General features: G+C 38.3%; 1 protein-coding gene across 3 annotated transcripts in view; it reads right to left on the bottom strand.

Moving 5' to 3' along the window:
* Window positions 1–25,445, bottom strand: part of USO1 (USO1 vesicle transport factor) — an 87,114-nt gene that overhangs the window by 13,693 nt on the left and 47,976 nt on the right. For 2 of the 3 annotated variants that reach the window (XM_078148454.1, XM_020988460.2), the window contains exons 6-16: window positions 25,078–25,180; window positions 24,873–24,928; window positions 22,457–22,577; window positions 20,744–20,922; window positions 14,968–15,108; window positions 13,400–13,488; window positions 10,254–10,408; window positions 6,384–6,595; window positions 5,426–5,446; window positions 974–1,084; window positions 484–602 (exon numbers count right to left, since the gene is read on the bottom strand). In XM_078148454.1, the coding sequence (XP_078004580.1) occupies window positions 484–602; window positions 974–1,084; window positions 5,426–5,446; window positions 6,384–6,595; window positions 10,254–10,408; window positions 13,400–13,488; window positions 14,968–15,108; window positions 20,744–20,922; window positions 22,457–22,577; window positions 24,873–24,928; window positions 25,078–25,180 (1,307 nt within the window). The remainder of the gene's footprint in view (window positions 1–483; window positions 603–973; window positions 1,085–5,425; window positions 5,447–6,383; window positions 6,596–10,253; window positions 10,409–13,399; window positions 13,489–14,967; window positions 15,109–20,743; window positions 20,923–22,456; window positions 22,578–24,872; window positions 24,929–25,077; window positions 25,181–25,445) is intronic. The other variant, XM_020988461.2, reaches the window with a different exon arrangement.

Genomic DNA, 25,445 nt, shown 5'->3' with positions numbered 1-25,445 from the left:
CCCCAACTCTCTGCCTCTGCACACCGTTCCCCCTGAATGCTGGGACCTTCCTTCCGCTGATCATTTCCTACTTATCCTGTACACATCTCCTGTGTAGACAGGCTGTTTGCATGCTGCGAGCTCCCTGAAGGCAGGGGCTGTCTTGACTTTCTGTGTATCCCTAGCACTTAGCAGAGTACATGGCACACAGTAGGCACTTAATAAACATGTGCTAATTCATAGCAGTTTTGGTTCAACAAACTTTTATTCAGCTCCAGCTATGTGCAGAGTACTCTGTTAGGTGCTGAGGGGACAAACTTTAAATGAGACAAGGTCTCTGCCACCGCATGACAGAGGCTACACACTTAAGTGATGTGGGACTTTGTTAGTCTGAGGACTGCATGTACCAAACTCATCAGCTATGCTTGTTTTCGTTAAGCATGAGAGCTCAGACAACTGCTTCTGTGCCCAGCACTGAGAAGTGTGACTCTCCCCCCTACTTACTTCACATAGTTCTCAAGTGAATTATCATTGAAATACATGCAAATGCCCAACAAGAGGGCACATAAGCCTTGAACCAACTGCTCCTCTTCTCCAAGATTTTCTGCTATTTGTGCTGTAAGCTGAAACTCTTGTTAAGGAGGACGACAAACTTCATCATATGCCCGACGTATGTTGTTTTGCTATTTACAAAATCATTATACACTCCTCGGAGGAATCTCCTCTTGAAAACTCTTTATAAATGGCATGTGTACTAAGTAAGTTTGGATGAGTCGTACAAACGAATACTACTATCTTCTGCATCAGAATTTAGTGATATTTCTTCAGAAATGCTTCATGGTATTGCCTATCCAGAAAATACTCCCCTAATACTTACGTGAGTCTCAGCACAGCTGAGGTAACATAGACAAATTTAGAGCCTAGCACTACTTCTAAAAGAAAACAATGAAAGTGAAACTACCATTCTTAGCTATCTAAAACAAACAAAGGATACAAATGGAATATTGGCGGAATTGTGGAGAAAGTGTGTGACAGCAATAGGACAGTTGCTTAACCAGGTACAAAGCAACATTAATAACCCAACTCGTGTTTGTACTTTGCTCCCCTGAAATAAAAAAGTCGGCATGAATTTCTTCCTGTAAGTTATATATTTTTACCGAAGTTTTCCTCTCTCCCTCTCTCTCATTAGACAAGAGCTGTTAACACTTAGTTCCTGCTACCGTTCCACCCTCCCTCCCCTCTAACCCTTTCCTCTCTTCAACGGGAGGAAGAACACGTGGGTCCACGTTCTAGCTTTCGGGCATGCTGTTAATATTCAGTAAGAGAATACATTCCTCTACCATCCAAACACAGCACTTCCAAATGCAATCAAGAGCAAGCTCAAATAAATAAGATGAAGAGGCCTCAATAAGAATTAGTAAAAATTAATTTATGTTCATAAGCATAAATTGGCCTACCTAAAATATTAACAGGAAAAACACTGTTTCCCTTAAAACAGTTCAAATATGTACAAAGTACAAACTCAGAAAAGAGCACCGCCCTCCTGCTCCAGTCTAGGCTCCCTTTCTCTCCTGCCCAAATCCAGAACATCATCAGTGGGGGACTGTCCCCATCCCCAGGCATGCTGCAGCTTCTCCCCCATGGGCAGACTGTCTCAGAGAGCCTGGTGAGGCTGAAAACCCGGTCCCCGGGCAGCCTCCCTGGTGACAGGCCTATATCCAGACTCAGCCAAGTCCATCCCCAGGGCACTGAGCCTGTCCCCCTAATCTGGCCTGCTTGATCTAACTTCCCAGAGGGCCCACTGCGTCAGCACAAGCTGTGAGAACCCAACGTCACCTTTAAGCCACAATCAGGCACTGGAGGAAGATGTGATTTCATATGTTTGAGTCTATCTCAACACCAAAATTTATCACTAGCTTGAGTGTTGTTTCACCCCTAATTTTAAAAATGTCATTTCAGCAGTATGATTTTTTTTGTTCAAACAATGGAAATGTAAACAAAAATACAGAACTGAATAATATCACGGATCATTTAATAATATTCTCTCACGGAGGGGTGGGAGTGAAGGAGATTGCAACGGCAGAGGAATTCTTAGTGGGGAAACACCCTTAACCAATGTAGTTCAGTAACTGGTTATAACCTCTAGGCCGGAGAGCTGCCATGGTCGATGAGAGCTTAAGTGACTTGCTCAGTATGTGTCAGAAGGGGGGACAAAAATCTAGGTCCTCTGGGCCTCAAGACTGACTTCCTAGCTACTCTACCATGCTTTCTTTGATGCCTCTCAATACTTCTTCATTCCCCATCATGAAAAAGTAGAAACCATTTTCAACAAGCTTAATTATAATATACAAGAAAATCTTGGTTAATTCTCATTTCATTATTTCTCAGAAGGACAAAAAAAGATTTTTTTGGATTGGCAAAACATTTTGAATCACAGCAGAATAGTTAAGCAGTAAATTGTACTATTTAAAATGACTGCACTTTTATAGAATTATCACTTTTATTATACAGGACAGGGCAGTACGGTCTTAAAAGTCTCCAGGATTAAAAACATCTACTTTTTAAATATCAAAATAAACCAATACTCTGGGCTCACTCTCTGTCTCTTAAAAAAAGAGGCATTAAATGAGAACAACAGCATGGAATGAATATAGACCACCTCCCTGAAGAAGTAAAACACATACATGCACCATATTGTGATGATTATGAAAACATTGTGACTGAGGTTTAAAAGACACAGCTTTAACAAGGCATTTGAAGGAATCTCTGGTCTTACACTCCCTCCTCCCACCAGCACAAAGTGAAATTTCTCACCTTTGAAGAGGCTACTGATAACCATTTTTTCAGCTTCACCGTCAGTTATAAAATCTTAGAGATGAAGTACCCTGAGAAACCATCTAGTACAATTTCAATTTATAGATGAAGAATCTGAGGTAACCAAGAAACGAAGTGACCAGCCCATGCTCCCCTGCCTACAAAGAGACAGAAGCGGCCTAGCAGCCAGGCCTCCTTCCTCATTTTTGGTGTAGGGCTCTTCCCATGGAACTCTGTGTGTGTGTGTGTGTGTGTGGCCAGACATACGTGCAAATGCACAGTATGACTGATCACATACTTGGTGGCAAGCCCTTGCACAACTTCCTTGCTTTTTAAAAGAAGCTGAATGACTCTTTCCAAGTTAATCAAAGGGAAGCATGAGGTTGATTTTCTAGTGCTTCTGTTCAGCCAAAAGAGTCTCCAGCTCTCTTTCCAACATCTCCCTGATCAAATACTTTTCTGTTTCCTCTCCAAAATGAAGACTCAAAACTATTTTTTTTTTAATTCAGGAAGATTAAAAGCACCACACTCTTCCCCTCAGGCGAGGAAGTGGTTCCAGGAGGGGAGCAGCACAGGCCCTGTCCTTTCTAGCATGCCTCCTTCTCCACTTAGACGTTGTACCACTGAGGCTACTTACACAGCAGATGCCAGTCAGTCGGCCGTCATTAGGCAACGACTCAGTGTCTTTCTTGTTTTTTCCTCCCACTTCCCCCTGGCTTCCGATTTCCCCCCACGATCATTAGAACCACAAAGAATATCTCCACACTAGCACAGTCTTATTTGCTCAGCACAACCAATCCGGGAGGGAGACTGAATAGGTCTCTGTACCCCCATTTTCCTTATGAGGACACTACGGTACAGCTGCCATGTAACTTGCCCAAAGTATACACACAGCTGGCAAACTGAAAAATCTGGCCTGGGATTAAGTTCCACAAAACCAGCCCAGCCAACACTCACTTAGCACCTGAAGAGCATGCACTAGGCACGCAGCAAGACAAACTCAGGTACAAAATCTGCTTTCAACAGAGCACATAATCTGCAAGGGATTATGGCACATACATGAATAACCAGTGATTCATGACTTGGTCTTACATGAGCTAACCTAATAAGAATATAAGGATTTTCATTTGCAAGACAAATACGAGAGGTACAAATTAGTGCTACGATCACAGAGGAGGTCAAATGATTTCTTAGTTCAGTGATTTAGCATGTGCAAGGCACTAAAAAATGATGAAGAAAGACAGTCTCTGCCTCAAGGAGCTTAATACAGTCTGCACCTCAGTTAATTAAAAGCGAGTATATCCCTTACAACGGAAAAAACATTGGAACAGAAAAAGAGAAAATCAAGTTGCTTTGTTGCATATATGGGTAAGTTTTAGTGAGAGCTAAATGTTTTTTAATGATGATCATTTTATGTATTTGTCACAGTTCTTGATATCAAAGGTTTGAATGTTGTAGGAATTCATTAAACATTTATTTGAAAATACTTTAAATTACATCAACAAGGTAAATGTAATTTCATTTTTTGAGGGTTTTTTTTTTAAGGCAATTGGGGTTAAGTGACTTGGCCAGGGTCACACAGCTAGTAAATCTATCCACTGCACCACCTAGCTGTCCCCTCATTTTTTGAGGATTTTAAACGCTGGAGAATTGCTCTTAGCAATCAGCCCAAACAATTTCTGGGAAATTTTCAACTGGCCTTTTCAAGATAATTTATCTCGACTCAATTTTTGGTAAAATATTAAAACGTATCTAATATTTTGATCGATTTTAGTTATGAGGACAAACATGCTCAGGAATTTTAGGTCTGGCAAAATTTGTTTTGCATATCTATGGGCTTTCAATTCTTTGATGATCATTTCCCCCCATAGTTGTGTATTACTAAGTCTAATACTTATGACATACTTGCCCTTTTCAAATACCACACAGACCACCGAGATGGGAAGTTTCATGTCAATAAAATATTAGTTCATGCTCTGAACACAGACATAATGCTCAATATCATTAACTTACATAAATAAAGCAAACATCTCAATTCAGCAGCTCAGTTGCTGTTATCCAGATTTTAAAGTGATAACATATACCCAAGCATGCCTATGCTTACTAGTTTGAACTATACACCTTTCTGCCAATCACTCAGAAAAGGTAAATAAAAGCATTCCCAAATGTTTGAAGGGAGAGATTACATACCAAATAGACCATGGTGTTTTAATTGTAAACACCTGAAATGTCAAGACTTAGCATGGTCTTAGCAATACACTGAAATGATTCCTACTTTAAATCATGATTAAGCAAGGGTATAAGTACCTTAAAACTAAATTTTACCTTCTTTAAAAAACATTAGCGAGAAAAGAAGAAAGTTTGAACTAAACCCCTTTGAATTCTGCAAAGTGCAAGCATCCCAAAAGAAAGGCCAAGGCCAGCTTAGGATCGTCACTGGCGTAGCTCCGAGGACACCACCGCAGCATCCCACTGAAAAGCCCCTGAGAGTGCTATCTTGGCTGACATATGAAAGAGTAAGTACAGTATTACTTCAACAAGCGGTTAAAAAAACCAATCAGCAGAACCCAAGACACAGAAAAGGCCCTATTTTTAAGAGGGAAATACCTAAACTCCACCAGATAATACATACCCGTCTGTCGATTTTATCACCCTGTAAATTATATGTTAAAAAAATTCACACGTATTACTATTTAGGAAAATTAAATCTGGAAAAATCCTACCAAAATTCTTCCCTCCCACCCCCCATCTTTAACTATCCCAGCATTAATCATTTATGGCTGATTCTACTTTGAGGTTGCCTCTATTTTACTAAAGTGTACATTCCTATTTTGGAGTCAAGGTACCATTCGGGGGGTGTGTGAAATTAAGTCATCTTGAAGCTATCTCATTATCTGCAAACACTTATAACTACTTACTGCTCAGTGCACGGTGGCCATGACTAGCCAGTCAACAACTATCTGGATCAAGGGAGGATCTCTGATAGGCTATGACACAGCAAACGCTCAAGGTGACAAATGTGAAGTGACTATACATGGCTTCTTAGGATGAGGGTTTGCCTACTTCCAAATATGTGGGGCTTTTATGTTTTTAAAAATTATTTCTGAGATGAAAAAGTCCTAGAAATAGGGATAAAGGTGTGGTTTTTCATAGTGACAACAGCTTTCATACAATATTCGGCTTGCTAACAACCACCTTCCGTTCTTAATAAGCTCAATCATTAATTCCTGAGGTCAGCCCTGATCAAGCCACAGGATCACAGACTTAGAGGCAAAAGTGACTTCAGATGCCATCCAGTCCGTCTCCATCATGGTGCTGATTAGGAAATTGGGGCCAGCTCTTCCAAGAAGAACCAGGGCAGGACAAGGCTCATTAATCCCATGGTGTACAAACTCAGGCCAGAGGCCAAGTACCGTCAGCTACTTTCTCTTCCTAAAAGAAAATGAGTGTGTGAGCCCTGCTCTTTTCTCCTTTCTCTGCAAACTTTTCTGATGCTTCATAAATCCTGTAGGGCTTTTCTGCTGAAATCAAATGTTTCTGTAGCGCACGCTCCCCTTCCCTCTGGATGTAAGGATGGCCACATACTGCACCTGAGAGAGGATGTTAGTGCACTGCTGCAGCAGAGACACCGGCGGGTTGCCGATACTCGTGGCCAGCTGGACCCGCAGCAGCTGCTCCTTCTGAGTAGAATTTTCTTGTAAAGCGTGGGCCAGGGCCACGGCAGCACACCAGTTTGAATGGGAATCCGTAGAAAAGAGGCCTCCACATAACAGCTGACCGGCAGAGATGGAAATACCTGTAGCTACAAAATTGGCAGGCAGAAGATAATGTCAGAGCTCTACATCTGATCAAACTAAACTCAAAATGAACTGGGGGTATATTTTACATATTAGGTCAAATTACCACCCAATAACGTCATGAAACACCACAGGATGTTCTTCATTTCTCTTTGCTCCTAAACCGTAGTGGACGAGTAAAGGACAACTCAGAAATATGAAGAAGCCAAGAAGAAGCAGTGTCTAAAGAAAGAAGTTATAGAAGATTCACCCAGCAGGAATCAGATCTCCAAAGAAAATCAATGATAGGCACCAGACTGGGGCTGATGAAACTGATCCTAAAACAAATTCAAGGAAAGGTAAAATCCATTGAAAGGATTCAATGAAACTTTAGGGCTTTTTCTTTCCTTTGTCTTTTCTTCTTTTCTCTTTTTTCATTTTTATTGATCTTTTGTTTTGTCATCACCTTCATTTTCACCTATCCCTCCCTTGCCCAGAGGGCACTGGGCGCGAGAGGAGGAAGGGCAGCTGCAGCACACCAGCTGAGCCGGCACTTCACGCCCCAGCAGTACACCTCCACAGGGAAGGGGGCCGGGGGCACACGCTGGGCTGCTCTGAGGAGGAGATGCCTCGACAGTACGATCCCATAACAGCCCCCTACCTTTCACGTGGCTCTAAGCACAGGGCAGACTGTTTTCCTGGCTTGGCTTACTTTTCTATGCCTCTGTTTTTTGTAAATATTCCCTCATTTCTTACAGCAAATTAATATTCTATTACATTCATGAATCACAATTTGTTTAGACATTCCACAATCAAAGTGGATACTGGGTAGACCTATAAGAGAACGCCTTCCAGTTTTCCTTTTCCATTTCTACAAAGTATGCTCTTAGTAGGTGACGGGAATGACAAAAGAATGGTCAACAGACCACATCATCAGGAAGGGAGAATTTTGTCTCAACTTTCTTAGATTTGCTTTTAAAATAGATTCTTAACTATGCCCAAAGGGCTATAAAAATGTGCATAACCTTTGACCCAGCAATAGCACTTCTAGGGCTGTATCCCAAAGAGATCACACAAATGGGAAAAGGACCCACATGTATAAAAATATGTACAGCAGCTCTTTTTGTGGTGACAAAGAACTGGAAATTGAGGGGATGCCCATCCACTGTGGAATGGCTGAACAAGCTGTGGTATATGAATGCAATGGAATACTACTGTGCTATAAGAAATGATGAGCAGGCAGACTTCAGAAAAACCTGGAAAGACTTATATGGTCTGATGCTGAGTGAAGTGAGCAGAACCAGGAGAATATTGTACACAGTTAACAGCCACATTGTGCGATGACTAATATTAATAAACTTAACCCTTCCCAGCAATACAAGGATCCAAGACATCTCCAAAGGCCTTGTGATGGAAAATGCTAGCCACATCCAAAGAAAGAACTATGGAGTTTGAGAATGAAGTATACTATTTGCCATTTTTTTCTTCTGTTTTGTTTCCTCTTTCTTGTGGTTCCTCCTATTGGTTCCAATTCTTCCTTACAACATCATTAATGTGAAAATATGTTTAATAGGAATGTATATGTAGAGCCTATATCAGACTGCATGCTGTCTTAGGGAGAGAGGGGGGAGAAAAATTTTAAACTCAAAAGCTTATGGAAGAGATTGTTGATAAATCAAAATAAATTAATAAAATAAAATAGATTCTTAGTTGAAATAAAGAGCCAAGCAGAAATGAATTTTTTTGTTAACTTCAAGAAAATGGTAGCCTTATTATATGTATCCGATTGATGTAAAGAAACTGGATTAGCTCAGTATTTTCAAATAGCAACTCCAAATTATTAAGGTTCAGCTAAAGTTTAGAAGGTTTACATTTCTATAAAGCCCATCAATTCAGGTACAATGGACCTTGACTTCAACAACAGTAGAGAGGGGTGACAATTTTTTTTAATTGCATGAATTTTTCCCAACAAAACCCTGAAAAGTCTTCTAAGTGAAATCAATCATCACTTCAGAATCTGGCCTTGTTGGCACAAGAAAAGTCAAGCAGACTAAGAAAGACTGTTATCCATGCCATGGTATGCACCTGAGTGTATGCAGTCAGAGAACTTGACAACTTACTACCAAGCACGACCTGGGAAGTCAGTTAATCCTGGTGAGACTTAATCTCCTCTCTTGTGAAACCAGAGGGTTGGGTCAGATTGCTCCCAGGCTTTCTTAACCATTTGTGTGTCCTGGTCTGTCTGACAGCCTTATGCCACCTACAGACTCCTCAGAATGATATTATTAAGTGACAGATTTACTGATCAACCAATTGATCTATCGACTTATCTAAAGTACAAGGCCTCCAGATTAAGAACCCTTACGTTTGTCATAGTAGCCAAAAGCAGAAACTAAGTGGGTGTCTACCTTCTGGGGAACGGTGAAATAAATTATGGTACATGAATATAATGGAAATATTCCTGTGTGCCGTAAGGAATGATGAAACGGTCAGTTTCAGAGCAAAGCACAAAGACTTCCACATGCAATAATGTAGAGTGAAATGAGCAGAATTAGATGAAAACAATACAGAGAAAGACAGATATGCATTAATAAACCATGAGCCTTGAGGCCTAAATATGAATTCCTCCTCCTACCCCAGCCTACTCCCATCTCCTTCCAGAGAGGTAATGAACTAAAAGTGCAGAACGAGACACAGACTTTTGGAAATGGTCAATATGGAAATTAATTTTGCTGGACTCTGCACATGTTATGAAGATTTTAGTTTTTGGGTTTTTCAAACTGTTCGGTGGGAGAAAAATGAATGGTAAGGATGGATAATAAATGCCTGCAGAAGGATAGAAGGAATGAATGAAGAATGAAAAAACCAGAGATTATGGAAGAGAAAATAAAATGGGGTGATGGGATTTACAGTAGTAGAGCACACAGCTCAATTTCCAGAAAGTCAAACTGATGAGAAGTGTTTATTTAGGATTCATACTTTTACTTTGCCATGAATTTTTATCTATATAGTTGACCTCAAGATTTTATCATGAAAAAGTTTAATTGAAAAACATCTGATAATAAAAAGAATCTTTGCCTAGATTTATGACAGAAGCTGTGAATGCCTAATGAACTGAGACCAGAGCAGGAGAAGGAGACAGAACTGGGTGACCTTTGGAAAACTCTACAGTGCTTTTAATAAAACCACGCTTTTCCCTGAAATGAAGGTCCAGAAATATTCTTTTTGCTGTTTAATGTTCACTTCCTCATTTTTATTTTGAACCTAACAAAACTGAATGGGCATTTCCATACACACTACAAAACATAAAGGAAGGAATATATGACAAACTGTGACTATCTATTATACAGAGTTGGCTTTTCTTTTTAAAGCACAAGATAAAATCAACTGGTAACTTTTTTATCTCTGTCCTCCTTATGTAATCTTTCCAGTGGTGATACAGCGGCTGCAAGTAATTGAATACTAGGCCCCAAATAATTAAAGCTGTGGGTCACTCACATGATAATAAAAGCCACAACATCATTACCAGTAAAGAACTGCTCAAACCAAAACATTTACCTTTTACTTAACATGAAGATTAATCTTCAGATATAGGAAGACAGACTGAGGATGTAAATACACTATTTTAGATAAAAGCATAAGATTGGATTCAATGTAGAAATGCTTAAGAAAACAAATCATTACCATCAATGGTAGAAGGCAGAAGCGTGGCCACAATTTCCCCTTGTCCTTTCTGGTTTTTATACAAGAAACACTGGAAACAGTAGAGAACAGCACAGCGCAACACAAATGGCTGCCTTTCGTTAACCATGGACATCAGAAGCACAACAATTGCAGGCCTGTTTCATTATTAAAAGAAAAATGGACATCAGAACCAAAGCACACAAAGCCTAAGACTCAGTCATGTGAGACCCAGGGCTATCTTATGTTTCTAAGGCCACACCCACTCAATGAGGAACACCTGAGAAATGGATTTGCCTAATAAAACTATCTCCTTTTGCAGACAATATGATGATATACTTGGAAAATCCTAAAGCTTCAACAATTAATGATGTTAGCAAAGTAGCAGGATGTAAAATAAATTTACATAAGTCATCTGAATTTCTATATATCACCAACAAAACTCTGCAAGAAGAGACAGTAAGAGATACCCCACTTAAAATAACTGCAGGCAGCATAAGGTACCTGAGAATATACCTAACAAAACAAAATCAGGAACTACATGAACATAACTATAAAACCCTTTCTATACAAATAAAGTCAGATTTAAATAACTGGAGAAATATTAACTGTTCATGGATAGGCAGAGCTAATTTAACAAAATTTACAATTTTACCTAAACCAATCTATTTATTCAATGCCATCCCTTTTTATTTTTTTTACTGAGCTAGAAAAAATAATAACAAAATTCATTTGGAAGAACAAAAGGTCGAGAATATTAAGCGAATTAATGGAAAAAATGTAGAGGAAGGAGGTTTAGCAGTACCAGATCTTAAAACTATAAGGCTGTAATTATCAAAACTATCTGGTACTGACTAAGAAATAGTACAAAGGCAGATCAGTGGAACAGGATAGACATACCATACACAGTAGCAAATGACCATAGTAACCTTGTGTTTGACAAATGTAAAGATTTAAGCTCTGGGGAAAAGAATTCATCACTTGGTAAAAATTATCGGGAAAGTTGGAAAGGAAATTGGATGTAGACCGATATTTTGTGCCATTTAACCAAGATAAAGTCAAAATGGACACAAGACCTAGATATAAAGGGACATATCATAGGCAAATTAGAAGAACATGGAACATATTACTTATGGGACTTACAGATAGGAGGACAATTTATGAATAAACAAGAGACAGCATAGTGAGGTGTAAAATGGATAATTTAAATTACATTAAATTAAAAAGGTTTTATACAAATAAAATTAATGTATCCAAGATAAGAAGGAAAGCAGAAAATTGGGGAAAAAATTCTACAGAAAGTTTCTCAGATAAATGTTTCCTATCTCAAACATATAAAGAACTTTGTCAAATCTATAAGAATACAAGTCATTCCCCAAATGATAAATGGTCAAAGGATATGAACAGGCAGTTTTTTGATAAAGAAATCAAAACTACATACGGTCATGAAAAAACACTCTAAATTACTATTGATTAGAGAAGTGAAAATTAAAACAACTTTAAAATAACACATCACACCTATCAGATTGGCTAAAATGATCAAAGGGTAACGCGACAAATGTTTGAGGAGATGTGGAAAAACTGGGATGCTAATTCACTGCTGGTGGAACTATGAACTGATCCAACCATTCTGGAGGGCAATCTGGAATTATGGTCAAAGAGGTATCAAAACTACCCATCCCCTTTGATAGTAATACATACCATAGTTAGCTCTGTTTCCTAGGGAAAAAAGTAAGGAATTTATACGGTCTAAAATATTTATAGCAGCTCTCTTTGTGGTGGCAAAGAACCGGAAAATGAGGGGATGCCCATTAACTGGAGAGTGGCTAAATAAGCTGTGTTATATGATTGTGGTAGAATACTACTCTGTTGTAAGAAACGATGAGCAGGCTGCTTTTAGAAAAACATGGAAAGACTTGCATGAAATAATGAAGAGTGAAACGAGAGAACCAAAAGAACACTGTAGACAGCAACAGCAATATTGTTCTCAGAACAATTTTGAGTGACAGTCATTTTGAGTATTACAAATAATCAAATTAACTGCAAAAGACCTATGAAGGAAGATGTTATCCACATCCAAAGAGCTAATAGAAGTAGGTCAGTAAATGTACAGCAGAGAATAAAGGAAAACTTAGAAGGAAGCACACAAAAGCAGGGTAGCTTTGAAAAAGATGTATAGTATTCGGTACATAGTTTTTTAAAAAAAGTAAAAGTGTGAAATGAAATTCATGGTTTTATATTGAATCCTCTTTTTATGTTGTGCTATGTACGTGGAAATGTTTTTTTGTCTTTGTATTTATATTTAAAATTAATTTAAAAAATTTAAAAAAGAAAAATAAAGAAAAATGGATTTGCCTATTCATTCATAATTTATTCCTAGAGACAAAGCACCTCATTCATATGTAGGAGTGGAAAGGACACTATACTTGAGGCAGAGGCCCTGGGACATGACAAGTCTTCTTACGCCTATTTACTATGTGGGTAATCTTCGGCGAAGCACCTCTCTGACGACTGGGTTTCCTTATCTATAAAAATGGGGATAGCAACACTAGACATTTCTGGAAATATCTATCCAGCGTCTACCACTAAAATTCTATCCAAATATTTCCAAAAACAAGATTAAAAAAAAAAACTTAATCTGTTTTCACCTATCTACCTCATGGTTAGGAATCATGGACAAAAGCTGGAGGCAGTAAAGATTCAACTCAGCCAAAGAGTTAATTCAGTTCAACAACTCTTTACTGAGTGCCCACTATATGCCAGCATTTGCTGACAGGCTCCACTTAAAAGAGTCAAGACACAGTGAAAGGTGAACTGTGGGGGAAGGTATATTCTGGAAGAAAAAAGCAACATGTTTTGTCAAGGGCTAATTATTTTAAATGTAACTTTTAAGTCATAGAGTAGATATTTCTGGTAACTGCTAAAAAACTGCAAAAAGAAACCTAGCACCCAAAGCTCCAAATACAGAAAAAAAACCCCAGTCTATCTGATTTGCAGGAAGATTAATCTTTTGCCATCTCAAAGGAGCACAGCAAGATTTTAGAAGCCAAAGACACACACACAAGTTTTACTACCAAATCAGTTAATGAAGTATATTTGTAGTTTCCACAGGAAGCTTTTAGAAGCATAAATATATCCCTTTCTCCTACCGTGGTGGGTTTGAAGGTGCATTGACAGATGCAAAGTAGTCTTGGTTTACTTGGCAGCCTCGAATAACTTCTGATACAGTGTTAATGGTCTGTTGAGAAGAATTTAAATATTCATCAGAAAATAAACAAAGATGGGCTAATGCTGATTTCAGAATAGGAAAAAATTTAACTGCTTCTCTTTCAACTTAATCTCCAAAGTCAGCTTGAAAAACTGCAAAGATCATTAGGAAATAATTTGTAGCAATTAAAATCACATATACTGCATATACATTTCTTAAAAATACACTCACAAATCTCCCTTTAAAAACACTTCTCTTCCCCAATTGATAAATGGCCAAAGGTATGAACAGGCAGTTTTCAGATGAAGATATCAAAAGCTATCATATGAAGAAGTGCTCTAAATCACTTCTGATTAGAGAAACGCAAATTAAAACAACTCTGAGCTACTATCTGACACCTATCAGACTGGCTGATATGACAAAACAGGAAAATGATAAATGTTGGAGATGATGTGGGAAAACTGGGACACTAGTGCACTGTTAGTGGTGTTGTGAAATGATCCAACCATTCTGGACAGCGATTTGGAACTATGCCCAAAGGGCTATAAAACTGTGCATACTCTTTGATCCAATAATACCACTTCTAGGTCTGTATCTCAAAAAGATCATAAAAAAGGGAAAAGGACCTATATATACAAAAATATTTACAGCAGCTCTTTCTGTGGTGGCAAAGAATTGGAAATTGAGGGGAGGCCCATTAATTGGGGAATGGCTGAACAAGTTGTGGTATATGAATGTAACGGAATACTATTGTGCTATAAGAAATGAAGAATAGACAGTTTTTAGAAAAACCTGGAAAGACTTGTATGAACTGATGCAAAGCGAAATGAGCAGAACCAAGAAAACATTGTACACAGTATCAGCAACACTGTGTGATGGCCAACTATGAATGACTCAGCTCTTCTTCGCAACAGAATGACCAAGACAAGCACAAAGGACTCACGAAGGAAAATGCTGTCCACATTGGGATAAAGAACTGATGGACACTGAATACAGAGTTAGGCATATTTTGTTCATTTACTTTATTCTTTTTTGTGTTTTTTCCCCCTTTGATCTGTTTCTTTTTTCACAAATGTGACTAATATGACATGACAGTTTTTTTTTTACATGACTGCACATGTATAACCTATATCAAATTGCCTATCACTTTCAGAAGAAGGAAGGGAAGGGAGGGAGAAAAAAGTGGAACTCAAAATCTTGTAAAAAAAAATGCTAAAAATTGTCTCTACATGTAATTGAGAAAAAAAAAATAAAAACACTTCCACTAACATCCTAGAAATAACTTTTTAAAACAGATTCCTCAAAATCTATTCTACTTTAGGGAAGACTCAAAAAAAAAAAACCCAAACAAAAAAAACCAAAAACCTTTGCCATAGAATGAAATGATAGCTAAGAAACCATTTAAGTAATCCTATATGGACACAATAAGCAAAGCTCATAAAAATCTTTAAAACCACAGCTTCCTCCCAGCCTGGGAGACGGTTTGATAAAAGTTTGTCATTTATGTACCTCAGTCAGAATATCAGCAGGAACACCAGTAGCCATTAAGATAATACAAAGCTGATGCAACAATCCGCAGAGATACATCGCCTTCTGGCAGGTGCTGGTAGCACCTGGAGGATTTGTAGGTGATACCAGAACACGAACAAGCTAAGTTGAGAAAAGGAGAAAAAAAAATTGTTTTTTAAATAGAAGGAAAGTATAAAACAAAGCCTAAACAGAGAGCTACTTCTTGCTGATAATCAGAAATATTAAATATAACATTAACAAGTATCTGTATTATGCCAAATTAATTTATTTAATATTATGAATCAACCAACAAGCATTTATTAAGTATATTACATAAATTACCATGAATTTTAAAAGCTAGCAGAGTCACTTTACAAAGTTTTAGTATAAAAAGAAAACAAAATTGATTTAGCAAAATAGACTGGGAAGGAAATGAAACTGTATATTAGAGAAAAGAAGTCAATAAAAGAATATTTGCACTCCAGACCTTAAACAAAATGTGACAATACTGAAGCTGCCTAGTACTGGCCAAAAAGTCAGAAAAATAGACCAATGGAAAAGACCAGTAAGGATTCAAAATTAAAATAAAAGGATCAGATTTAGAGCTGAAGGGACCTTAGACCTCATCTATACCAATCTCCTCATTTTAGGAGGAGAAATTTGAATCCTAGAGAGGTAAAAAGACCTGCCTGGGGTCACTAAGGCAAGCAGGAGAATCTGAACTCAGGCCTCCTGTCTCCAGATACAGTACCCTTTCTATTGTAACACATCGACAAATCTATGTCTATTCAATAAAAAATTACCACTGGGAAAACTGGGTAACAAGGAGCAAAATAAATTTCTTTTGATCTAAAATAAACTACAAGTGAGGTAAGTATTATCTTCCATCCTCATTCCCCCATACTTCAAAATATTAACAAATTATTTAAATATCTGAAGAAAGATAAGGCTATTAATCCAAAAAGAAGGGAAGAGATAAATACTTAACTATCAAAGTAACGGAAGGAATTATTTGGAGTAACGTGGAGGGGTTTGATTACATAAAAATGAAATGATTTTTGCACAACTAGAAATAAAACACATAAGGCAAAAAGAAGAGCAACTGAATGAAGAAAAATAGCAAAAAATATAAGACAACAGCTTGATTTCCAGAGTAGTAGACTGATATAAATCTCTAAGGATGGTATTCAATAGTCAAAGGACAATCAGAAAAATAATGTATGAAGAAACAAAAACTCAAAAATGTTTTCAAATTCACTAAGAATCAAACTACTATGAAATATTATTTCATATCCATCCATTAAACTGGCAAAACTAAAAATGGCAGCCTCACTAAACATCAGTGAGACTGCAGGGAAGCAGGTACCTACAAAATAATGTTGGTAGCCATGAAAATTGGTGCAGTCTTTCTGGAAAGCAATCTGGTAATGTGGAAGAGCCAAAAAGCAGGTCATACCCTTTGACCCATTAATGACATCAATAAAAAAAATAAAAAGAATGCAAAAAGAACAAGTTATGTCATATTTATAACCATGGTCTATGTGATGGTAAAAAACTGGAGACAACTTTTATTAACGTCCAATATTTGGGGAAATTACTACATTGTCCTCCAAACTGACAAATACCAGAAATGCATAAAAACAGAGCTGTCTAGAGGAAATAACACAACATGAAAACTGTACAAAGATGTGTGTGGGTACATGCACACTTGTTTCACCACTCTGAGAACCCACAATTTCATCAACATCTGTGCTGTCACCCAGGCACATCACAACCTCTCTGGCTGCTAGAAAAAGACTGATAGACTGATGGCTAGCCTTCTACTGATAAGTCTCTCACACCTTAGCTAGATGGCTGATATTTAACAATAAACACTCCATCAACTATCAACCAGGTCCTCCTTCAGAACCTTTCCAGCTTGGTAGAAATGATCTATGTGCTACAGACATCATCTTCAAGAATCCTGGGACCTCTACAAACTTTGTAGGTGCATCGTGAACAAAACAGACATTGTGATCACACATATGCATGCTTCTATACTTAGGTATGCGTGCATAAATATAAAAAGGAAACACAAAAGCCAGCTTAGGCTGAATTATAGAAGCAATGTGCCCTGGAGCAAGTGAAGCCCTCTGTCTGGAGAAGGGGGTTCTTAGCTGGAGGTCTGCATTTCTCCTCTATGGGGTTCTGTGGATAGATTTTAGGGGGTTAGTGAACTTGAAAGGGTCAAAGCCACCAGAGATTCAGACTGATGAGAGCTAAAGGAAGACATCTATCATGGTTTTCTTCAAATATCTGAAGGGCTCTCACACAGAAGGAGCAGACACTAGGCAGGACCAAAGCCAGTGGATGGGAGTTACAGTGAGGCAGATATCAACTTGACAAGAAGAGAACTTCTGGAGATGTCCAATGAGAATTCCAGAGAGATGGTCAAACCAGAAGCTGAATCTAAGCTCAGCTTCTACCAAATATTCAGATGGATCCGTGATCTCAATTTGGAAGTTTCTTCAAATAACATGGATCACCAACCATTCATACTTCAACCACGTCCATGTCCACGAAGTGTCCATTAGTTCACAACAGCAAATTCCCCCAACACATCAGAAGCCTTCTTCACTTTCTCCTGACATCAGGAAACAACAGAGGTGTAATAAGAAAAGCCAATGAACTTGCAGTTAAAGAACCTGGGTTTGAATGACTATTCTGCTACTGCGGGAGCTTAGGCAGGCCCAACTTCCCCAGCCTCAGCTCCCTCATCTATCTCTAAGATTCCTTTTCAGGTTAAATTTTATGAAAACTCCAATGAGTTGGTAGAAGAACTGGGCTTCTTCAAGCAAAGGCCAGAGGATGATCTTTCGTAGGTAACAATTAGAGAAGTAATTCCTACATGGATGAAAGATTAGACTAGATGAACTCTTAAGATCTCTTCTAACTCAAAACCTCAACGAGTTTATGAAACCTTGAATTGTCAGAGAACTCTGTAATGTTTCCTAAAATTTAACCTCCATATGCACACTAAGGAAGAAGACCTCAATTTTAATGGCACCACTGTGATCATATTAATAATACTCATGAATTACTCAAAGTGCCCTGGGAAACACCAGGTCGTTACAAAAAGATTTCAAGTGCTCAGTCAAAATAAAGCAGGAAAGTAACCTGAAATAAAAGGTATCACAAAATAATGCTAAAATGCAAAATCATTCCTGAGGCTGGAGAGGATGGGTAATGAGGTACTAAATGTATCAAGCACTTAACACAGGAGCTACAGTAAAGAAATTAATATGAAACTTAATTGGGTCATGATTCTTTGGAGAGTATATGACTTGATAACGACATGAAGAAAGATTTTTCCAACTTTAGGCCCAGCAGTGTACAGTTTATTTAATTCAAAAAAAAAAAAAGAATCTCCCCCCGCCCCCCCTAAATGAAATCTAACAAATAAAGTAATTACATGGTACTTTGGTTGAGATTTCAAGTTTACATGCATATCTATACAACTGAAAAAAATCTTTTGGAGGAATTTTCACCCTTAAAAAGCAGTGATGTTAAATAAAATGGAATTTTTTTTTAAAAGACAGTAAAAAAAAAAAGGAATGCTGACTTTTATATCAAGTTTACCACTTGCTGGTGCTAGTTATACAAAACAAAAAAAAATTATCTAAAGTATAAAAATTATAATACTGGCTGTTTTAAATTTTTAAAAGATTAGGACTATAAAGAAGTCTCCCATTGCCACAGTCACCTGCAAAATGCTTCATAAAGTTTTCAGAGGCATTTTAAATTTTGTAAAAAATAAAATAATATAAAATTTTACTCTGACAATCCCCACAGTCATCAGACCCTTTCTCATGTACTTAACCATTCAGTGATGAGGAAATGTTCTGTAACTTTTAGAGAGTTAAGAGAGTCACAAGTATCATGATCGGTCCAGAGGCTTGGTGCCTCTTCTGAAAAGGAAGCTAAGACTAAAGGGACAAGCAAGACAAGCTCTAAAAGCTCTGAAGCACTTCACAAGACTTCTACACCTGAGTGGACTCATGCGGCTCACCTGGCATGACCACTTGGTAGCCCATACTTCTTTCCCAATGCCATTCAAAATCTAGCTCACCTTCATCACTCTAGAAACCCTTGTCCTCAGTGTCACTCAAGATTCTTCACTGACAAATCCAATGGTGTGTTCTTAGCCTTCACCCTTCTTGACATATCTACAGTTGACAATGAAGATCATGATGGTAATTTTGGACACTGGCCTCCTTTGGTTCCTCTGACACTGCTGTCTCTGAATTTTCTTCCTGCTTCTGGAACTGCCCCTTTTCCATCTCCTTCACTGACTGTGCCTCTTCTTCCCAAGCCACGAACACAGGTGGCTAATCTCCAGATCTCAGTATTTGGCCGTCGTCTCTTTCTTTACTTTGCTGGTGATCTTACCAACATGCATGGCTCCAGTTGCCACCTCTAGTCAGAGGGTTCACAAATCTAAATCTCTGTTTGCCTCTGATGGATAGGACATGGAAATAACTGATCGGCCTCTGAGCTCCATCCAGTACCTTGTTTTCTAATGCCTGGAAGACATCTCCATTGGAGTGTTGCACTAACAACTGGACCACTATAGATTCCTTACCCTCAACTCTGTCTTGCTTTTGTGTATGTGCTCAGCCCTTCCTATTATGCCTGGCACATCCCCCTCTCCTTCCACATCTCCACCTGCTGAAATAATTTTCTTTCTTCAAGACTTAATTCATATGATATACCTGGTCAAAAACAATCTCTTGTTTTCCCACCTGTCTCTGTTCTCCAACTTACTTGAGACATTCTTACTGTATTAAAGCTATTTATGTACACGTCATGATTACACCTAGTAAAGTCAGTGAAAATACACAGAATTGGGAGACTGAGCATCTCGTGTGAGGAATGGCAAGGAGATCAGAGTACGTAGAAGGAAATAAGATGAAAAAAAAAATAGAAAAGGAGGAAAGGGTCAGATTATGAAGGGTTTTAAAAGCCAAACAGGATTTATATTTGATCCTGGAGGTAACAGGATGCCCCTGGAGTTTACCAGAAAGTAGGCGAATAAGGCTGGATTTGCCCTTCTGGAAGACCTACTGGACAGCTGAATGGCAGAGAGACTGAAGTGAGGAGAAACTTGAGGCATAGAGATCAATCAAAAGCATCATGCCATTCATCATCTCTGTACCTGCAGTGCCTAGCACAGCGCATTGCATATAATAAGCGTTTTTAGGGAATTTAACTGAATGGTTCAAATTAGAAAATCATCCATTTGTAATTATATGCTCTTCTCACAAACAACAACAATGGACTTTGGCAGAATATCTGGACAAGTGCTCAATAAATGCTTGTTGACTTGACAGAGAAATCAGGAAACTCAGGTTCTAATACTAGCTCTACCATTGTTATCTCTAGAGCCAGCATCAGAGTAGTATGACAAACACTTGTGAGAGAAACTTCTTACATTATTCTAGATTCATGGTTTTCACTATGTTATGTCGTAAGTTTGCATAAAGTTATAAAATATCATGAACAGATGAAAGCTGGAGCTGAAAATCCTTCACTGGACTCTAGGATTTGAAAGGCTTTTAGCTTACAATGTCATATTTCTCAAAGTCAAGAAATCCTGTCTATACAATTAAAACACAAGATTAATATACTCTTCACTGTAAAAATTCTATCTGGAATCAATAAGCAAGCTATGTTATGTACTTTATCCTGAAAGAATTGTCAAAAGTTCCTACTATATTTGTATCAAAGAACATTTTACCTGAAGCATCAGATGAAGATTAGTCACTTTCTGTGCAGACCAGCCAGAATTGTCATCACCAACCTCAAACCAAGGTTTCATACGCTGAATGTATGAACCTTCTTTAAAAAAATTCTGATTGGAATTATTGTTCTTCAACAAATTTTGAAGCAGGAGGAGACAATCTTCAACTACTATACCTGAAAAGACAAACTTGTTGATGTTAAGACTGGAAAAAAAAATCCTAAAGTGTCACTGCCTGATTAAACATTAAAAAGTCAGGCAGATATTGATCTGCACTATCATTCTGCTTGCAACACCTTCCAAATCTTCTCTTTCCTCTCCCCATCCATTGAACCTGTCATCAGCTCTAACTCGGTGACATTTCACAAAACGTGCCATTCCTACAGCCACAGCTCTGGTTCGGGCCCTCATTATCTCCACCCTGGATTACTGCCATAGTCTTGCACATAGCAATGAAACATACACAGTGCTGCCAGAGTCTGATCACGTAACCCCCACTACTCAAAACCCTTACTAATCCTACACTGTCTAAAGCATCAAGTCTTCGGACAGCATTGAAGGCATTTTATGATAGGGCTCCATGTATGAAGCCCATGTTTCAGCCAAAATGAACTAATCATTCTCATGACACATCCTCCACTTGGGTACTTCTAGATCACTGTTCATGTGGTCTCCCATGTTTGGAATGTTCCTCCCTTCCCATTCGATAGATCCTTGGAGGCTCAGGGCAAATTTCACCTGTTCTTGTCATTTTGCCTGATTTCCCCTAGCTACGAGTAATCTCATTTTTGAAACCAAATACCAAGTAGTAGTGTACCAGCAAGATACAACAGGATCTATTACTATTTACTAAATTCTACCAAAATAAACCTGTGATGTCACAATAAAATCTCAAAGTTTTTTCTCTTGCATTTGTAGCTATGGGAAAGAGGTGGCTGGCATCATAAAACCAAATTAAAAGGACAAAAAAGTGGCAAGCAAAGGGTATCCACACTTCAGATCTGAAATACAACCAGAATTTCTACATTATGGGGAACTAAAATCGGACAGAAACACTTCCATCTTTTTAATGTACACTGCTCTCAAAACGGACTATTTTTTTCTCAATGTTATATCTAAAACAATAACTAGTCAAATACTTGTGTCATAGTATTCAGTTATTCTGAATCTCTCTTCCAATGCTAAGCTACTATGACATTATCCTGTCTGGGGTTATTATATTTGTTCTTCAGTTGTGCCTGACTCTTCATGACCTTCTGCCAATACTTTCCATGGGGTTTTCTTGGCAAATACTGGAGTCATACGCCATCTCCTTCTCCAGTGGATCAGAGTTAAGTGACTTGCCCAGGGTCACACAGCTAGTTAAGTGTCTGAGGCCACATGTGAACTCAGGTCTTCCTGACTCCCACTAAGTTACCTGGCTGCTGTTATTGCCTCGTGCACTTTATTTATTAACATACCCCCTCTTTGCCTTTTACTTTTCTAGCCTCTGTCCACCAGTCCCTAGTGAAACAGATAACACACTTTTCTGCAGGGGATAGCATTTTATGTTAAAAGAGAAAAAGGAAGCACAGAACTTGGCTTCTGGCAGGACTTAGAAGTACATGCACTCACCTTCCATGGCTATTATTTTTTCATGTTCAATATTTCGAAAACTCCTCACATTCTGTACTAAATCTAAAAAGGTGACCAGACTCATTCATACCACACCTCCATCACTGTTCCCCTCCTCTGTAATGACATCCAGTAACCTCTCAAAAGCATTTTCAAAAGCAACTATCTTCTGGATTGCTGCATTACTTCTCGTCAACGCCTGCAGTAACAAGACGCCCTAGCAGGGAATGGGAAAAGAAAGAATGCTCAGTTGCTTAAAATATTCACAGGAAATGAGAGCTATTCAAAATCATGGCATCATACAATTTTAGAGCTACAAGGGCTCTCAGAAATCATTTAGTCTAAAGTCCTCATTTAACAGACAAGGAAACTGAGGCACAGAAAGATTATTACACTTTTTTTTAGTTTATACAGCTACTTAGAAGGTGATAAAGACTAATTTCATGAAAAGCCATATTATATTTGAAACTATATCTATGTATTAACAGAAAAGAGTTTACACGTGAAAATTAAGGAGCTGCCCAGATGGTTATTAGATAAGCAAAGTCATGAGACTGCATATCAATGTGGAATGCCTGCAGTGACCCAGTGATCTGTGTATGTTGCTATGCATATGTGTAACATTTTTGTCAATGACTTGGATACAGGCAGAGAGGGCAGGCTCATAAAGCAGGTGGATGGCAAAGCTTGGGTAGATGATAAGCTAGATGACAGGATTTCAAAAAGATCATGATAGGCTAGAGTAGGGGTGGGAAACCTGCGGCCTCGAGGCCACATGTGGCCCTCTAGGTCCTCAAGTGCGGCCCTTTGACTGAATCCGAACTTCACAGAACAAATCCCCTTAATAAAAGGATTTGTTCTGTAACACTTGGACTAGGTCAAAAGGGTACACTTGAGGACCTAGACGGACACATGTGGCCTCGAGGCCGCAGGTTTCCCACCCCTAGTTAGGCCACCAGACTGCATCTAATGACATGAAATTTATTTGGGATCCTTATAAAGGCTTACACTTATCAACTTTACAAGTAAAAGATGGGAGAAGTGGTAGGCAGCATTTTATTTGTAAGAGATGTGACAGTTCTAGTGGATTTAAACCTCAATGAGTCAAGGGACTCCTGGCAGCAAAGTTCATTAATGCAACTTTCAACGGACTGTTCTTAGGGAATAAGTAACATCCAAGAACCAGGAAGCGCCGGGCTCACTACACTTGGCCCTGGTGAAGGGCTGGACTGCTGTTTTCACCACAGTCTGGGAAGGACGTTAATAAGCTGGAACAGCTCCAGAGGAGGGGAACCCGGGTACTAAAAGGGCTCAAGTTCATGCCCTAGCAAGGGAAGGAACTGGGATTGTTTGAGCCAAAGAGGAGAAAATTTAGGGGCAACATAACTGTCTTTAAGTATTTTAAGGGTTTTCACATAGAAGAGGCATCAAATAAGTTCTCCTTAGTCACAGGGGGCACAGATAGGAGCAAGGGGTGAAAGTTGCAAATAACACAATTTAAGCCTGATTTAACAGTTATCAACACTGAAAAGAAAAATGGGCTGCCTCAGGAATCATGAAGATGCCTTTCACTTTAAGCAAAGGCCACTGTCAAGTAAGTTGTAGGTGGCCACTGAAATCCCTCAGGTCAACCCTGAAAATCTGTCACAATCCCTCCATGGTCATTAACTAGCTGAATCATTGACTCTCTCTAGACCTCAGTTTTTTCATCTGTAAAATAAACAGGTGGGGACCAGATGGTCTAAAGTCCCTTCGGGTTTAAAAAATTTTCTCTCTCCCTGTCTCTCTCTCTCTCTCTCTCACACACACACACACACACACACACACACACACACACACACACAAAAGAACATGTACATTATCTGGCGATACCAAATGATGACAAGGAAAACCATTCAAGAGCCTTTACTTTAATGTACATAGTAAAAGACAACAAATCTTATATGCAAATCTTCAAAGGTATAATAGAAAGTGAATATTCTTTTAAGCAAATTATCCTCTGTATTTTTTCAAAAACAGATCAGTAAAATACTTACTCTTAATAAAAAAGTTCAACATTACATGTGCCAGTGGCCTAGGCCTAGGGCACACCAAAATCCGTATAACCCTAAGGGCTCTCTAAATCTCACCTGACATGTTACTGACATTAGCTCATACAGTTCAGTGTCTAAAGAGCCTTCCTCTATATTTGTGGAGAAAGGAATGGCACAGTACTGAGCTGGCACTATTTCTCAGAGAGGGGCTGAAGTGCCATACAAAACTATATGGCAACAAATATTTTGGTTAAAATAATGATCTGTATAAAAAGGAACCAAAGAAACAATGCTGTCCTATATAATCCTTTATGGAACTAAAAAACAGAACCAGATGATCATTTTCTTTTATTGAATTCATATATAAATCAAGGACTGAAGCAGTTTCAGCCTTCTGTTGTTTTTAAAAAGATGTCAAGAAGAAAACATTTAAAGTAAAAACAGAACAACCGCAGTCCTCTGGGTCCCTGTTTACTTACATCATTCCGTATAACTTCCCTGGAGTCGGCAAGCAAATCCATCAATCTTGAAACACCTAGAATAAGCAAATCGCATGACATGAACATTTGCAGTCCAAAAAATACGTCTTAAAAAGTGAATCAAAGTGTCAAGAGGAAACCCACCACTACAGTTCCATTTTCAAACATTTTTATAATCTGAAATTATGCCAAGTCGTAATCTTACCCATAGGACTGACGAGAATAATCTGCTGCACTTGTGGCCCCTGCTGTTTTAAAAGGGTGGTAAGAAGCTTCACCCCAGGCCAGCGAACATGGAAATCAAACTCCTGCAATACAGAATGTCAAGTATTTATGTATACTTTTAGACAAGAAAAAATGTTTTAAATTGATCATAGTATATAAAAATATAGTACTTAAAATGTCTTTAAACAAATTTTTAAAAACAAATTTGAGAAACAATGGAAATTGGTAAAGGAACACAAAGCATTAATTGAAATTAATTGATTAATTAACTTCCTTTCATCTAATGCTTAAATTTACACAGAAAACATCTCACAAAGTCTAATACATCAACATTTCTTCTCTCAATGT

This window comes from Phascolarctos cinereus, unplaced genomic scaffold (assembly GCF_003287225.1).
Source record: "Phascolarctos cinereus isolate Bilbo 61053 unplaced genomic scaffold, phaCin_HiC Scaffold_9;HRSCAF=440, whole genome shotgun sequence".
In the NCBI taxonomy this organism is placed as follows: domain Eukaryota; kingdom Metazoa; phylum Chordata; class Mammalia; order Diprotodontia; family Phascolarctidae; genus Phascolarctos; species Phascolarctos cinereus.
The sequence above is the reverse complement of the archived record's forward strand: the minus strand, read 5'-3'. Positions and strand labels throughout refer to the sequence as shown.